At 26.1% G+C, this 18,353-nt stretch overlaps 3 protein-coding genes and 1 long non-coding RNA gene across 4 annotated transcripts in view; 2 read left to right on the top strand and 2 right to left on the bottom strand.

The window, feature by feature from the left end:
- LOC101503717 (protein KINESIN LIGHT CHAIN-RELATED 2) overlaps positions 1-845 on the top strand; it is a 2,548-nt gene extending 1,703 nt beyond the window's left edge. Inside the window, exons 2-3 of the mRNA XM_073368077.1 lie at positions 1-249; positions 351-845. The exon at positions 1-249 is cut by the window's left edge and continues 12 nt beyond it. Coding sequence (XP_073224178.1) covers positions 1-249; positions 351-603 — 502 coding nt within the window. The 3' untranslated portion in view covers positions 604-845. The remainder of the gene's footprint in view (positions 250-350) is intronic.
- Positions 846-2,621: 1,776 nt separating this feature from the next.
- Positions 2,622-4,521, bottom strand: LOC101503381 (RING-H2 finger protein ATL16-like). The gene is made up of 2 exons (XM_004495050.4): positions 3,224-4,521; positions 2,622-3,074 (listed from the first exon to the last, which is right to left on the bottom strand). The coding sequence occupies exon 1, from the start codon at positions 4,252-4,254 to the stop codon at positions 3,232-3,234; it is 1,023 nt and encodes a 340-aa protein (XP_004495107.1). The 5' UTR covers positions 4,255-4,521; the 3' UTR covers positions 2,622-3,074; positions 3,224-3,231.
- Positions 4,522-6,241: 1,720 nt separating this feature from the next.
- Positions 6,242-8,958, top strand: LOC101503048 (protein DOWNY MILDEW RESISTANCE 6-like). The gene is made up of 4 exons (XM_004495049.4): positions 6,242-6,568; positions 7,724-7,974; positions 8,071-8,389; positions 8,509-8,958. Exons 1-4 carry the CDS (start codon positions 6,365-6,367, stop codon positions 8,752-8,754), a joined length of 1,020 nt encoding a protein of 339 aa, XP_004495106.1. The 5' UTR covers positions 6,242-6,364; the 3' UTR covers positions 8,755-8,958.
- A 1,050-nt stretch (positions 8,959-10,008) lies between these two features.
- Positions 10,009-18,353, bottom strand: part of LOC113786204 (uncharacterized) — a 16,918-nt gene continuing 8,573 nt past the window's right edge. The window contains exon 4 of the long non-coding RNA XR_012162651.1: positions 10,009-10,434. This is a non-coding gene — a long non-coding RNA (uncharacterized lncRNA). The remainder of the gene's footprint in view (positions 10,435-18,353) is intronic.

Below are 18,353 nucleotides of genomic sequence, written 5' to 3'. Positions count from 1 at the left end.
TCAGCAGGCTATTCCTTATTTGGAAAGTGCTGCTGAAAGATTGAAAGATAGCTTTGGTCCTAAACATTTTGGAGTAGGTTATATCTACAACAACTTGGGAGCAGCATATTTAGAGTTGGATAGACCCCAATCAGCAGCGCAGATGTTTGCTGTTGCAAAGGATATCATGGATGTTTCCCTTGGTCCACATCATGCAGATACAATTGAAGCATGTCAGAACCTTTCAAAGGCTTATGGTGAAATGGGAAGGTATGCACTATTGTTTTTCTTGATTTATTGATTTATTGATTCAGAGAACAATTTGTTATGGGCTATTGTTTTTCTAAAAAGATTGAATGTTGGAATTGCAGCTATGTCCTTGCAGTTGAGTTTCAACAGCAAGTTATCCATGCTTGGGAAAGCCACGGAGCAAGTGCAGAAGAAGAACTTAGAGAAGCTCAGCGACTTCTTCTACAGTTAAAGAGAAAAGCTCGTGGTGCTGCTTCCTCCACAAACGAGTTGCCTATGAAGGCTCTGCCCTTGCCTAGTAATCCACCTGCAGCATCCAATAGCTCCCAGCATGACGACATACCGACACTGATACATAAATCTCAGACAGTTTAGCAGACTTCCTCTTTCACAACACCATTGCATATTGTAATTGTCTACGGTATTGGTATAAAGTCTGTTTGACAATGCTAATAATAATAATATAGTTTATAAGTTTGTTTGACCAGATTGGTTACTGGTTTTTGAGATTTCCTTAGAGTCTTAGTAGGACAGTAGTTACTTAACTTATGTTGTAGCTAAATCACAATAGTATATTTTGGATCTTTCATTATATTATTCAGATATTTCTTTTATAATCTAATTTGGTGCTCAAATGGTTGTTATTATCCATTAAAGTGGATTTACTGAAGTATAATTGGTTTAGGATTTTGGGAATGAGGAGATTTATTGCATGTGTTTTAGGGTTAGTTGCTGTTCTTTGTCTTTCGAATAAACTCTCAATTTTGTTATTAAAATAATAAAGTATATGGATTCGTGCTAGAGTTTGGATTAAAATGACAAATTTCATATATTTTAAGAAGTACTTATTATTTTATATACTTTAAAGAGAGGGAAGAGATTAGTTTTGTAATTTTAAGTTACTGAGTTTAAGATTCAATTGAAAATACAGTTATAAATTGATCATTAGTGTCATTTTAATTAATAATTTTTTTTATCGTGAAATGAATTAGATTTCAATAATGTGGTGAATTTACATTTGAATTTTTATTGAGAGAGATATTTATAATTTTCGATGCTTCTCGTATAAGATTTCCTTAAATAGAGGAAATTTATGAAAAAAAAAAATTAGAGGGGAACTAGATTGAGGGTTTGTATATTTTTTCTTTGATGGAAAGTACCAAATTGTCAAAATTACGTGGGTTTATAATAAATTTAGTGAACCAATAACAACAAAAAATGTTGAAAAATGTGAGTTTGCAAGTGTTATTAGCAATTTTTCTTGGAGCAATGATATATAGAGACTCTTAATTTTTCAACACCTCATTGTTTTTCTATCTCTATTTCTATTATATCACTACATTTATAAAATTGTCTTAAATATTGAGGTTATCTTAAAAATCAGACTTTTATAAAAAAATTGCAATTTTAATAATAAAAAAAAGATAAAATAAATTTTAATCCCTATAAAAAAATTCTCAATTTTTTAGTCACTAAATTTTTTTTTATTCCCATTTAATCCCTATTTTTAATTTTTTGTGTGTAAAAAAGATATTTTAGTCTATATAAAATCAAAAAAGAGATCATAAATAAATAAAAAATTTGTAGGGACTAAACTTAAAAAAGTAGTAATTTTTTAAGGATTACAAATACATTTAACAAAAAAAAAATACTCTCATTTTATTATATTATAAAAAATTAAAAAGTTTGAGATCAAATCAAAAAATTTGAGGCTGTTACCAATTGAATGCATATACTATTAGACTGCTTGCACGATCCAATAACCGGCTTGACATATCTCAAGTTATTTTCTCTATTTATTTCTCTAATATGTTATTTAGGTAAAAAATACTTGAGTGGTCACAAGATTTAAATACAAAATTTGGTCACACATAAAAATACATATTATTTAATTATTCTAAAAATATACATTATTTAAATCTTTTTCCCCTCTCTTTTATTTTAATAAATGTGGCGAAATCTTATTCCCAAAATCTAGTAGGTAAATATCGATCGTGAATTATTAAAAATTAATATAAAAGGTAATTTGAACTGTTAATGATAAATTGTTAAAATGAGCATGAAATGAGTAATATGTGAATTGTTCACCAATCCATTATTTTAAAATTCAAAATGTTATTATAAATGGCAATCCTTGAGGCAGCATTGTCCAAGTTACACTCTACAAAAGATAGGTCATCCTTAACTTCATTACTGTTATCATGTTTACATATTTATTGCTGAGTCCCTAAACTCTTCGCTTCAAATAAATAGCTTATCCCAATTATCTTTATTTTGTCTTATTAACCATCCGATCTCAGGATAAAGACCTATGTTAATCTCATATCACTAAATTCTTGCACTCTTAAATAAACAAAGTGAAATAATGAACATCATCTAGCATGCAAACAAGATGGACCCAGAAACATTATGTTTTACAACTTGTCAGTCAATTACTTGTTCCCAGTAGTAAAAAAAGATAATGTGCTCACAATCATTCACAATCATTTACATTCATTTCTGAGTAAAAAACAAAACTTCACAAAGGGAAAGACCCACACCTTGTAATTCAAGCAAGGTACTAAAGTTTAAAAACATTTTTTCTAACAATAATTATTATGTCAGCCTCTTACTAAGTTATGAAATATAAACACATACACCTCACAATACTGATACATGCACGCTGACATTAGTAATAATTTGAAAAATTAATGAAAGTAATTGAAAATAACTACACGTGCTCACATGTATTAAGCAGCTGATAATCCTAATTCAATATGAAGTGTCGTTGCTAGATAGTCATTGAGTTACTATCATTAGCAGAAGTTCCTCTACATTCTGCATTTGCATCTGCTGTCTATCACTACCTGAGATTCAAAGATCTAACTTCATTTGGATAACTAAGCCTACTAAAATTTTGAAGTTTTTCATTTTGATAATAACTAGAAATAAATAAACAAAACAAAACAAAACAGAAAAATATATATATAAAAAATAATATGGAAAACCATCTTACATTAAACATCATTCTCCAAAGGGAAGAACTGCATTTTTGGATCCTTTTCCATAACAAAATGGAAAGAATGCTCTTCTACTTCTGCTATTACAATCCTCACTTGCACTAGCCTCATTCTGGCTATGACCATTTTGTTGTTGTATAATAAAAGCTTGAACATCCATGAAAACTTGTCTATCATTTGCCGAATCCATCGAGAAAGATCGTCGAATCGGCTGAATAGAAAACAAATCATCTTTCTTTCTGATTATATCAATACACTCATCTCCCATGATGGAAACATGGTGACACTTCCTTGGTTTCATTTCTCCATTCTTCATAGTAGAATGACTTCTACTATGTGCTAAGCTTCCTCTTGAGTAATTTCTTTCATGTTGAACCTCATTTTCTCCTCCACCTAATTCAATGACCACAAAATCTTCATCACTATCCATGTTAGAGTTTAACTGAGAATTCTGAGGAGAAGAACTTGGAGCTATGATATGATCAAATGTAGTGTTTGTTGTGCTGCCTGAAATGCTTGATCTACAAAGAGGACAATTAGAATTGGTTTGAAGCCAAACATCAATGCAATCCAAGTGAAAAGCATGGTTACAATTTGGGAGAATTTTCAGCACATCCTGTTCTTGAAACTCTGTCAAACAAACCACACAACCATATAACACAGTTTGATCTTCACATTCTCCTTTTATGAACTGAAAACTTGGGATGTCTCGGATGACCGATTCGTCTAGTCCTCGGTTCCACGAGGTAGGAGACAATGCTATGAAGCGATCATCGTCGTCGTTCTGTCGAGCTCGCAGGACCGATATCCATCTGTTTGGGTTAACTTGATTCCAATTTGAGCAGAATTTGGTTAAAAAAGTGAAGTAGATGAGGAGCAACAAAATGGTGGCCATGATGCTTAGAACAACAATGGCAAATATGGGAAAATCATAGTCAGGTTGTGGAGGGTGATGAAGTGTAGTAGACTGAGTTATGATAGGTGGGAGAGCTTGATATCCAAGCTTGTAGAACTTGTTTAGTGCCATGAGCAATGCAAAGTTGTGAATGTGAGATATGGGATGGCCTTAAAAAGGTTAGGTCATATGTTCATGGAAAAAATTGTTTCTCAGACAAGGTTAGCTATGTAAAGATATATTATTGAGAATGTATTTATAAATGAGAGATATTTCTAGTTTAACAAGTCAGTTTTGTAGGTTGAATTATGTCTAACTTAAATTTTAAGGTGACATCAGAATTTATCTAAAATATATTGAACTACTCGATTGGACCATTCGAATCATGTTACAGATATCCAATATTGAATACGAGGATGTGCATCGATAGTTTTACGTTATTAAAGTTTCTTTGAGATAAATAGATAAATATATGGGTAAAAAAAAAAGTCATTTAAGCTTTAAAGAAGAGTTGAGGAAGTGAAAAACATATGGATGAAGTGGATTAATTCTCAGTGAAAGAGTGACATGTGCATGTGCAGGTTATAAGGAAAAGGAAGCACTTGAGGAGAAGCATGGGGGGCATGATTTGACTTAATGAAGAAGGATACAAAAGGGTTTGGATTAATATAATTATATTATTTTTCAAAACATTTTGTGTGTTTTTTGTTATCTAAGTTTTTCATTTTCAACCACAATTATGACTAGTCAGCTCAACTCTGATGGTCCTACCACCCTTTCAAAATCTCCAAACATGTGGCCATATCACATTGATTACATTAGCAGAAAATTAAATGAAAATATGAAAAAAAAGGATAAGGTGTATACTGGTCAATTTCTCATATACAACTACATTATTTCTATATCAGCTAAACTGTTTTGAACCAACATGAGGGAAAAGCTTCTCTGTTTTTCTCACATAAAATATTTTAAATTGTCAATAATTATTAAGAAAAAAAGGACACTTGCAATACCTAGTTTAAAATTATAAAAGAAAATCTCTCTTTGGGGATGATCGTGGCTGAGTTTTCTATTTAAATGTTTTTTAATTTTTACAATTTAAAATTTAATTTTAATATTAATTTGATACAATGTTTAGAAATTATGTTAAATTTAATATACATTAAATAATAATGAGTTTTATTTAAAGTTGCATCGATCAATGAAATTGAGTTAGAAGATTTTCCAATTAAATACTCTCTTCAAAATAAAATATAAATAAAAATGATTTTTAAAAAATTGATATATTTTGTCTTAATTTTTAATTAAATACATCAATTCTTTAGATATATTTTTGTTTATATTTAATTTCATATATATAATTACATATGATTCATATACACACTAATGAAAGATGATATTTAATTGTTGAAGTAGATGTAAGAGAATAAGTGGTGGTTTAAAATTGTCGTTGCAAATTGTTGAAGTAGATGTAAGAAAATAAGTGGTGGTTTAAAATTGTCGTTACAAATCTTATTATCGAGCATGTCAAATTTTTAATATGGAGGTGGATCAAATTGCATATAAAATAATTTTATTATAAGTATAATTAATTGTGCTATAAATCTTTAAACTACATTGGTATCGCTTGTAGTCAATTATTTTACTTATTGTTTGAGTTGTTTAATTTATATTTCTACTTTATTTTAGTCATACAGTAAGAACATTATAAAATTTTTTTTACTCTTGCTCTAAGTACTTCTTATACTTAAAACGTTTTTTTTGAATATATTCATTTTTGTCTCATTCAAAATTTTTTTGTCATTGCAGTCGTAATTATGCTATAAATTTTTATACTACTAACATATACAAATAAATACGAATACGAGTGATGTAACCTAAATCATGATCTGAATAAATCCTCTAAAAACACTAAGACAAAATTGATCTATTACAAATTATTCATCGATAGTGGTTAACATATTTGTCATATATCCAACAGAATATACTTAGGAATGACATAAAATTAGATAATAAGAAGCCGGCAATTATTCATAAAAGATAGTAACATAAAACAAACCGTGACTAAGCTAAAGTTTATAAAATAGGATGAAAAGATATTACCTAAACAACAACCTTTAAAAAAATAGGAACAACACTTTCATGCTCCCTTATTAGAAGATATAATAATGCACCACATTCATTGCTCTTCAACATACACCCTTCCCCATTTTATTGGCCTTTAATCTCACTGTGTGAAGCAATGGAGAAACTAATTACAAGTTGGTCAAATTTTCAATCTGTACCTGAGGATTATATATTTCCACCAGAATCAAGACCAGGGAATATCAAAATTCCATTTAGCAGTAGCATTCCAGTGATTGATCTTAGTGATTTAAACAAGGGTGATAGAACTAGTACAATTCACAAAATTATCAAAGCTGCTCAAGAATTTGGATTCTTTCAGGTTCGTAGTTCAGCTTTTTTTTTCTCTAATAACCCCTTCTTAAAAAACAAACACTACATTTTTTTTTTTAAATTATATACAAATCAAATCTACTTTATTTTTGGACTAAAGGCAAGTCGCACTTTGTAAAAGTCGCCATGTATTGCTAATAATGTTTTGCTATTTTTTTTCTTCTAATTTTAGTTGTGGTCGCCCAAAGATGTTATTTATTTATTTTTATTTTATTAAAAAAATCCGAAAAAAAATATTAGCAAATAATTATAAAATTTACTGAAATTGATAAAAAAAAAACAATAACAAAATATAAATATTAAAAAATATCATCCAAATAATATCTACATTAAAATTATTTATACTCAAAAATATTGTTAAAATATTACTCTTTGATAGCCCTAATCAACCTTTGATAAAAAAAGTTAATATTTATTTGTATTTTTCTGTTTATTTATTTTTATTTTTATAATTTCAATGAACTTTATAATTATTAATTAACATATCAATTTTAATAAAATTTATAATTAATTTTTTTAATAAAATAAAGCAAAGAAAAAACAAAACTATATGTAAGGTTGCCCTTTGAATGGGCTGCCACAACCAAACTTTTTAAAAAAAGAAAAAAAAAGAATTATTAGATAAAAATATTTTTCATAAAATCATCTTTGTGATAAAAATAGATAAATATATAATTTTTAAAAGAGGGAATTTTGGTATTGTTTTCTTTTTCGAAAAGGGATTACTAAAGAAAACAACCCTGATCGTTCACCCCAATTTTTTTCCCCTCTGTTTCTTGTTCTTTAAGTTAATACTTTCTTTTTATTTGATTAAACGATACTATTCTGTCTCTGTTTATAGGTACCTTTTAACATTTTTCATACATTAAAAAAAAAATAGATACTATATTTGATGAGTCTATTTTACATATTATACTTTAAAATACCTCTTTGTATGTTAATGTGTTTAACTTTTCATCTTTCAAGACAGTTAATAGTATTTTTTTTTTTGAGTCAAAACACTTAGTAGTATTAATTAAAGAATAATTTGAATGCATCAAATAATTTGAAATATGAAAGTTGAACTTAGAGATAATTTTTTTTATAAAAGTGGTTATATTTGATAACATATTTATTGAGCATGTTTATTGGAAATATGAAGCAGGTAATCAATCATGGGGTTTCAGTGAATAAAATGAAAGAAACAATGAATATATTTAAGGAGGTTTTTAAGATGCCTGATGAATACAAACAAAAGTTGTGTACAGATGAGCCTACAAAGCCATGTAAGATGTTTACTAGTAGTATCAACTATGCAACTGAAAAGGTTCATCTATGGAGAGATAATCTTAGACACCCAGGTTACCCTTTGGAGCAGTGGCAACACTTGTGGCCAGAAAATCCAACTAGATACAGGTAAATCAAATTCAATGGTTCATTATTACAAACTTGTTTGAATTGTTTAAAATTTGAATTTTGTAGAATTTTGAAATCCTTGTTATCTTATGGCAGAGAGTGTGTGGGTGATTTGTCAGTTGAAGTGAAGGAATTGGGTTCAAGGATAATGAATTTGATGAGTGAAGGACTTGGTCTGAAGTATGGATATTTTGACAATGATCTTACAGAATCAATGCTTATGACAGTTAATCATTATCCAGTATGTCCTGAACCAAGTTTGACACTAGGAATTACCAAACACTCAGATCCTAACCTCATCACAATTTTACTTCAAGATGATGTAAGTGGCCTTCAAGTATTCAAGGACGGACAATGGATTTCTGTTCAGGCTCTTCCTCATGCTTTTGTCATCAACGTAGGTTACCAGTTGCAGGTACACTTCTTAATCAATTTATATATACAATTTGTTTTTCTTTTCAATTTTGTGTATTAGTCATATGTAATTTGGCAAATTTTGTTGACTTGTGGTGGATTTACAATATTGTGGTACAGATAATCAGTAATGGTAAGCTAAAAAGTGCAGAACATAGGGCTGTGACAAATTCAGATAATGCTCGCACCACTGCTGCATTTTTCTTAGCTCCTTCAGATGATTGCAAAGTAGAGCCAGCACAAGGTGTCACTGATGAACACAATCCACCAATTTTTAAGTCTTTCAAATATAAGGAGTTCCTCGACCATTACTTTGACAAATATGCTGACACAGATGTGGTGCTTAAATCATTTGTGGCACCATAAAACCAATCAACGGAAATATATTGTAATTTATGTCGATGTTGTAATGCTGGGACACCTTAAGGATTTTTACTTATAATTAAGGCTTTACTTACACGAAGAAAGTTTGCTTGTGAAAAAATAAATGAAGTTGCCCAGTTTGATACTATAAATCTCTATCTCTTATGTATTTAAAGCACTAAACTAAATTAAAAATTATGTATATTAATCACATCGGTTACGTTAGTAGAAAATATAATGAAAATATGAAAAAATAAATAAGGTAGATAACGTTGTAAATTCTTATTAGGTGGATCACTTATTAACTGTATGAATATGTGTGTTTAAAAATAATTTAAAACTCTAACAACGATTGATATTCATTAGAAATTGTAAAAATTAAGAGGATCGTTCTCGTTGAACTTCATTAGAATTTTAAATGATTTTTTAGAATTGATTCACTAATTTTTTTCAAATATAAGAAGTTCCTCAAATATTCCTTTGACAAATATTCTGACACACATGTAGTGTTTAAATCATTTGTGGTACCATATAATTAATGTAATTAACTGAATTAATATTTTGAGGGTAAAAAGTACTGTATTGATGTTGTATTGTGACACCTTTTACCTTTAATATTTCAAGTTACAATTCAGGCTTTATTAATAAGAAGAAAATATTAAAAAATAAATGAAGTTGCGCAATGCGATACTATAAACCTTTATGTAATTAAAGGACAAATAAAAAATGGATCATGCTAGTGTGCTAAGGAAATAAAAAATTATTATTTTAAATAAAAATAATATTTAAAATTTCGAGATATTATTCAAAAATGTTATTTTATTTATAAGTGGCTTAATAAGTGTCTCAAAATATTTGTTAATATTTTTCATTAAAAATTGTATATGTTAATCACATCAATTAAACTCTAAGATGGTCTGAACCATCTATTAACTTGGACACGTGTTTAAAAATAACTTGAATCTAGATTCGAATATATTGCAAATAACAAGAGTACTATTAATTAAAAAAAAAAAGGATTCCTATAAAATTAACATACATGTATTTTAATTTTTTATTGGAATGTCAACATCAATTTTTTAATGATATTTCTACAAACAATACTTATTATATTATAAAATGTTCCATTTTAAAAAATAAATTCGATTTATAAGTTTATATGTTTGTTATTTTTATATTAAATTTATGGTATTTAAATAATGGTTTAATTGATATCTTTAAGTTCATAAAAGAGTATCCATATCTTTGAAAGGATCCAACATATATACAATTGAGAAACATATACACTTAAATTGATGAAGAGTACAAACAGCCACAACCACACACAAATAAGTATTATCAAAGAATGAAACAATCAACTTTTTAAGAAGATCGAGAAATGTGGTGCAGTTAATTAATATTAACACCGTTGGATCATCAATATCAACCTTTTCTACCAAAAATTACTGATAAGTTCCTCTGCTTTGAAAGATGGTCGAAGATCGATACACGACCGTCTCTGCGTCCTAGCTGCAAAAGCAAGAATGTCTGCACATGACACTGTTTTTGGACATGCAGTGCAGCTTCTATTTGATTACTTCAAAGGCACGTAAACTTGGATTGTTAATTTGCAGGATGGTCTCTCTCAGATGGATTACCTTGTGTTGAATCTAATAATTAATACAGAACCATCACATCCCTGAACTATTATACAAATTAAAGGACACAAAATTGTAGTGAGTATTGCATGCATTAAATTGAGTAGATACATATTTATTAGTATTAGTATGCCAGTATATATGCATATGTTGTTGGCTAATGATTAAGGTTGAGGTGGAGAAAATATATGTGTGTTTGGCTGTAGCATTCAGTGTTATTGTAACAAATAAGCCGGCTTCTGTGTATCAAATATCATTACTCAGTCATTATCATGGATTACAAAATTTATAACTAAACAGATAAAACTTAAATGGTTAATAAACTTGGTCAAATAAACCGGAAATATCCCAAGATTAATACTTCATTGGAACAATTATATCTGAACTCTGATTTGGTCTTTCACCTAATTAGCACATAAATATTGCCAATTGAATATGTAAAGCTACGTCAATGAAGAATGCAATTCAAGTTGAGAAACATGCGTTGTATCTCAAGGGGAAAATATTGAAAATAAAAATTTGGTTTTTCTATAGGTTATAATAAATATATGGTAAAATATATTTTATAGTCTTTAAATTATATCAAAATATCATATTAGTACTTTAACTTTTTTCTTGTATCAAGTTAGTACTTGAAGTTTGTAAAGTGTTACAGATTTGAACTATTTGTAATCAAAATTTTATTTCAATCATTTTTAGTTAGAAATTTTTAACATTTTATTATGAGCTTTATTATCGATCATATAAAGAACAAAATAATAAATTTCAATGTAATTTAATGATTTGAATTAAGAAAATTTAAAGTTTAATTTCAAAAACACTAATATGTACCTCACTCGAATTTCCTCTGTTTTTATTATTTTTCTAAGAGTTGGTTGAGAGTTCACTACAAGATTTTATTTTTCAAAACTTCAACAACTACTGTTAGACTTCACTTGTACCAGGATGAATTAGTAGTGAGAATGTGCATGATGATGATGACCAATTTAATGCAATGAATCAAATGATGTTTGATGTTTTTAGGTCTTATCGAGATGTCCCTGATGTGAATGATGGATATGGCGCATTTGCTGAGGATTGAGTTGCCTAACGAAGATGCAAAACGGTTTTATGACAAGTTGATATCCACCAACAACAAGTTCACCTAGTGCAACTCATCCTCCTTTGGATCCTTATTATGATGATGATTTGGACGACTAGTCACTAGACGAAACTTGATCTTGTAGTTATGCATACTTTTTGTAGTCATTGGTCAACAAATGTGTATTTTGTCAAAGTAAACAAGCCTTCAAAATATCATTAAAGATGAGTTTTTGAATAGAAAAATAGTTACATTGAAAGTTGTCTTTCTAATGTGATCCAAATATTATATTTTGTGTCTTATCAATATTAGTAGTTGCAGTATAAAGAAGCTTAATTTTTATATTTTGCAAGGTATTTAGTTTTTCCCCATGACTATTTTGAGGTCAATATTTATAGCAAGAGGTTTGATCTGAACTTTGAGATATCTCACAGAAAACTCTACAATAATTTACTGAGTTAATTAATTTTATTCTTTCATATTCTAAAAAAAAAAAGAGAAATAAATATAGGAATAGGTTGAATAAAATAAATTCAAGATATATTGCATATGAGTATAAGTTGAATCAAATACAAGTTACATTGCAAATTTTGGTGTTGTTTGATAATGAGCTCATGTTGTAATAGATTTGGGTGTTGTTTTGAAATGAGTACATGTTAAATTGTTAATTCTAGCTTTAGGGACTAAATAAACATTACATTATATTTGTTAGAAATTATTTTGATAGGTAAATTGTATTTTAGAGAGGCTTTTATAACAACAATTTATATGTTTTATAGATTAATTTGACAGTAAATTGTATTTTTTTTTTAAATTCAATAGGATTGAGGATATGTAAAGTCAAACTAGACATTGTAAAGACTGAGCATCATCTATCAAACCTTTTAACGCAAGGTTTAAGTCTGACATGTGATCTGATAGACCGATTTTTTAAGCTTAGGTATAATGAAAACCTATTATGATTTATTAGTCTACTTAAAAATCTATTTTATTTTAATATTTTTGAAAAAATAATCAGACATATATTTAAATAGATTAACGAGTTAATAAGTCAATGAAATTAAATATATTTTACGATTTAAGTTTAACAAATTAAAATTTAATATAATAATTATAATAATAAAAATAAATACTATTCATATTTATTTAAGTTATTCTTACAAACTTAAAAAATATTTTAGATGATATGTGATTCGACATTTTTAATTAAATAAATTTTTTTTTAAATATTATCTTTGTTGATTTAAAAAAAGGTATAGTCTATTTTAAGCTTGACGTTGACTTTCTCACCTTTAACTTGTATAGTATATTTTAAGTTTGACGTTGACACTTATAACGTTTTGGATCAAATTGATTTTAAGATATTTATTTTCTCCTCAATTTTACTATTTATCAAATTAATTACAATATAATATTAAAAAATTAGCACATCATATATCATATCAATGTCCACTTAAGGTAAGAGAATTAATTGTACTTTGATGTTTAAGTATTAATTTAAATTTTTGATTTAATAAAAAATGGCAATATTTTATATTTTCAGAATCTAATATGATACTTTTAACCCAATTTATTTGATTTGTTTTCACTACGATAGTCGCAATTCGCGGATTTTTTACTCTTTTTCAAAATTTTGAACTAAAATGCCCCACTTTATAATTTATATATCAAAATCTCCTATTTTTAGAGTTAACTTGAGGTCGTGGCCTGGAGATGCGACCAGCCAAAGGACAAATTTTTTTCTCCTAGTAGGAGGTCGCTGGCTGGGGATGCGACCTCCCAAAGGATTTTAAAAAAAAATTTTAATTCGTTTTCTGTTTTATATAATTGTTAATATTTTAATAAATAATTATATTAAATAAGACATTAATAATTAATAGTAATAGTAATAATAATAATAATAATATATTAATAAATAATAATAACAATAATAATAATTATTAATTATTATAATTGTTATAATTAAAAATAGTTATTATTTTTTTGCCGTTTTATGTATTATTATATGAATTAAATATATTAATAAATAATTAAATTAATAAATAATAATAATTAATAATATATTAATAAATAACAATAATAATAAATAATAATAATTATTATTATATGGTTATTATTATTATGATTAAAAATGATTATAATTAAAAAGTAGGATAATTTATGATTAATCAATTTGCTAAAATTAATTTGATACTTACCAAATTGAACAATTTGTGATTAATTAATTTGTTACCAAATTGTACAATTGATTAATTTTTCCACTAATTTTCTCATTAAATATGATTTGGTAAATTGATTAATTTCCTCATTAATTTACAAATTAATTTAATATCAAAAAAATTGATTCGTGTGATTAGAAAAAATAATAAAAATAAAAAATAAACCTAATCTAATCAATTTATATATAGATATTTTTAAAATACATTTGGAAGATGAATATATTTAATTTGATTTTATCTTTTGAGATAAGTTAACAATATATTAGTATACAATATAATACCAGATTTGATCTCAATATATCAAAAAGTTTATTTGTGTGATTGGTAATGTGGCAAAATATATATATCAAAATTAATGCAGTTGAATAAATCTGACAAGAACAAACTAATGCATATTAAATTTACCAATCACACGAATTAATTATTTTGATATTAAATTAATTTGTAAATTAAATAGAAAATTAATCAATTTACCAAATCATATTTAATGAGAAAATTAATTTTAGTAATTTATGATTAATTACTAATTTTACCATTAAATGAAAAAATTAATGAAAAATGAATCAATTGTACAATTTAGTAACAAATTGATTAATCACAAATTGTCCAATTTAGTAAGTAGCAAATTTGGTAAGTATCATATATTATTATTATTATTATTATTATTATTATTATTATTATTTATTAATATATTTAATTTATATAATAATACATAAAACGGCAAAAAAATAATAACTATTTTTAATTATAACAATTTTTAGTAATAATAATAATTAATAATAATAATTATTGTTATTATTATTAATTAATATATTATTATTATTTATTAATATATTATTATTATTATTACTATTAATTATTAATGTATTATTTAATATAATTATTTATTAAAATATTAACAATTATATAAAACAGAAAACAAAATAATTTTTTTAAAAAAAACCTTTTGGGATGTCGCTTCTCCCGCCAATGACCTCCTACTAGGGAAAAAAAATTGTCCTTTTGACTAATCGCATCCCCAGGCCACGACCTCAAGTTAGCCAAAAAAATAAGACATTTTAATATGTAAATTATAAAGTGGGATATTTTAGTTCAAAATTTAAAAGTAAAAAAAAGATATATTGATAAAAATCCGCATTTCGCATCACAGCTACAGTACAGTTACAATGACCACAATGACAATGCACACGACCGCAACTGCGGTTAATGCAAAATACGAAAAACATACTAAAAAAAATTTAAATAGAATCAGAACCAAGAAAACAGAGACAGCTTCTTTTAGCCCCATTTCCTTGATGGTTGATTTTTTTAATATTCTTTCATATGTAGAGGGGTGTTACCGTGTTAGTTGGATTTTAGCTCATATATTTTATATCTTATTGTTTAAATACATGTGGTTCAACCCCGTATGTCTCCGTCGTTAATTATTCTAATCTCTTTCCAGCGTTTTCTTTTCTTGAGTCTAGACCTCTTTGTATTCTAAAAATAATTTTTTTTCAACCGATGATATTATTTTGGGTTAAATAAAAAATTCTAATAAAATTTTAAATTTTTGTTTCTAGTATACATAAAAAGTCATATTATTTTAATTTTTACAAAATTATTAAACATGTATTTTTAGTATCTTTTAAAATATAGATATATGTTTTTAAATATTTTTTATATGTATTTATACCACATAAAAAGTTCATTCACAAAAATAAGATTAAAATTCGATTAATATATCTATGTTTTAAAACTTTTATCTTGAATATATAACATTAAAAAAAATTATATTTTAATTCATCATAAATTAAAAATATTTAAATTTGTCTTTAGTGTTAAATTTTTATCAATATTCTAAATATACTTATAAAATATAATTCAAAAATTTAAAATTTAAAATTTAAAAACTATTTTCATTCTACTAAAAATTAAAATAAGTTATACAATAATTTTAAAAATATTAAAAAATATAATTCTTCTATAAAAGATTAAAAATAAATTTTTAAAATTTTAAAAAAAGTAAGAATTTATTTAACTCTATTATTCTTTTAAAATTATTCGTTTTCAAAAAGAAAAGTGATACTATATATATGTACGACACCTGAGAAGTATAATTAACAGTGACATGTGCTTTGTTTGGATCTAAATTCTTCTTTTGTCAACTTTGATCGTGCTTTTGAAGGCGGCCGTTGTATTATTACTCAAGAAGGTTTTTAAAATAATTTTCTATTATGATTTTGGTGACATCTCTATTCAGTTCGGTAGTAGTGATGACAGATATTTTTTTGGCACTATATGTCTGCATTCTTTATAATTAACTTCTTTGAAATTTTATTGTTTTTTACTGTGATGGTGAAATTATTTCATTGAAGTAAAATTTGAAAATATTGTAATCAATCAAAATAGTATTAATTGCTGATTTTTTTTAACACATGAATCAAAATTAATAATTGTAATATTAATTTTGCTAAAGATGTTTATTATTTTTTCTAATGCACATTAATTGTTTATGTTATTGTTGCATCCATGGAGAATTATTTTTTCAATTAAATTTATTAAAATTTTATTCGTAATATATAGAAAAATAGATTAAATAGTCTGATTATCATTTTTTACTAATATTATAAATTAGGTTTAATTAAAAATAATAATAATTCAACTTATTTTAAATCATATTATTTGTGACGTCATTTATAATTCATATGATAGATTAATTGCATATACTTTAATTCTACACCAAAATATTTCTCCAGTCTCTCTATATCTCTCATCGACGTATTTTCTCTCTCTTATTTTATTTTTAATCTTTTTCAAAGAGTTGAGTAAAGAAATATAGAGGTGGATTCTTATCAAGTGTGTGGGCCATGAGTTTTATAACATTAGATTTAGGCTTTAGATTCTTCTCAATAAATGATCATTAGAATATCCAAATTGACATTTTAATATGAATCTCCTGTGAGGTTTAGCATTTGAAGTAAATGTGTAAATTATTATAGCCAAGAGTGGAAGACAGAGAAGAACCAAACATAAAGCAGTTAAGTTGCCTAATGTATATGATGAGTAACTCTTTCTTCCATACCCCAGATTTGAAAGTGCTGCAACATGACCCTAATGATGTTTTCTTAGAATCATTTTTAAACTTTGGTAATAATATTGTTCATGATTCACTTCCCTTTGACATGGTTGACCAAGGACCTATGATAATAAATTTTTTACTGTTTGATGTTTTGAGTTTGGGTAATTTTTTTAAATAGTTAGAATAGCTTTTAGTATATGTATTTTCTATGATATTAAATATAAAAAAAGTGAGTCAATAAAAATAAATATTTTTTTTAAAAAAAATTTAAATTGATATCAAATATAAAAAAAAAGTAAGTCAATAAAAGTACATATTTTTTATTTAAATTTTAAATTAAATACATTAATTTTTGTTAACTTTTTTTTAATATTCAAGAATAATTTCTTTTAAGCATAAGAACGAATTTTATTATTTTTGTCTTGTTGTATTTGGTTAATCATTTGTTCTATTTGGTGAATCATTGACAAGTTGTCTTAACCATGGGCAATAATTAAGACCATCAACCTTCAACTAAAAGCCAATATTCTTCTAAATTAAAACGGAATGCAAACAAAACTCTTTAGAATATTATTTGGGAAGTTCTGCTAGCTCATTGGCCACATGCCCACATGTCCTCATCCACAAACTCTCTTTTGTCTCATAGCACCTAATTATTATTATTCTTTACTAAAATTATTATTACTATTTAAAGTATAGAAACTAATATTTATATACACGATTCTTTCTAAACCTTTTGCAACCAGATCTTCGTTTTTCTTTATTTCTTCGTCTATTAAAGAGTAACATAAGTGAATTTGGAGCTACATTTTAGCTCGAAATTGAGTCTCTATATCATTCTTTTTTCATCCTTTTACTTAAATGATTTCATAGTTTTGATTCTTTTTTCATATTTTTTTAATTTGTCGTCGACATAAGACATTGATGTGTTCGTCATTTCACTAGTGCAATTAAACCTTATTACATCGGTTCCTATATACGTGTTAGATCGGTTATTTGTCTGATCTAACATCAAGCGTTGTAATAAATAGTTATTTATAAAAGCTAATGTAACAATTTTTTTTTTTCTCATTTATTGTGGTGTTCATGATTCAAATTGGTAGATCAATTCAATCCATTACATATCCAATCAATAGCTTTTTCGTTAACACTATATATTCAGAGACATTACTATTTCAATTACTTTGATTATATCAAAACATGGGTAGACATTTTGCAGTTATATGCTATTAATTAATTTAAATATTGTAAGTTTGTTCGTAGATTTATCTTTAATTTTTAATTAGTAACTTTAAATTTGTAAATATATTCTATTAATTTAAAAAAATGAAAAAAAAATTGTTAATAAAAATATAGAAATTAATTTTAGAAAAAATACATTGATTAATGTGCACATACACATCAAGATTAAAAGCATTAATGTGTATGTAAGACTTCATATAAAAATATGTACGTAAGACTTCATTCGCGTTAGGGGAACTATTAATTAAATAATATTTCTTGAAAAAATGGGAACTAATTAAATATATTTTTTGTGTGAAGTGTGTGTGTATATATATATATATATATATATATATATGTGTGTGTGTGTGTACACGGCTGTT

The sequence above is a fragment of the Cicer arietinum genome, chromosome 4 (genome assembly GCF_000331145.2).
Source record: "Cicer arietinum cultivar CDC Frontier isolate Library 1 chromosome 4, Cicar.CDCFrontier_v2.0, whole genome shotgun sequence".
Classification (NCBI taxonomy): Eukaryota; Viridiplantae; Streptophyta; class Magnoliopsida; order Fabales; family Fabaceae; genus Cicer; species Cicer arietinum.
This window is presented reverse-complemented; position numbering and strand designations above follow the sequence as displayed.

Coding starts and splice junctions, on each gene's coding strand:
- LOC101503381 (XM_004495050.4), bottom strand. CDS start 4,254: ATGGCACTAAACAAGTTCTACAAGCTTGGATATCAAGCTCTCCCACCT.
- LOC101503048 (XM_004495049.4), top strand. CDS start 6,365: ATGGAGAAACTAATTACAAGTTGGTCAAATTTTCAATCTGTACCTGAG. Junction 7,975..8,070: donor GAAAATCCAACTAGATACAG/GTAAATCAAATT, acceptor ATCTTATGGCAG/AGAGTGTGTGGGTGATTTGT. Junction 8,390..8,508: donor ACGTAGGTTACCAGTTGCAG/GTACACTTCTTA, acceptor ATTGTGGTACAG/ATAATCAGTAATGGTAAGCT.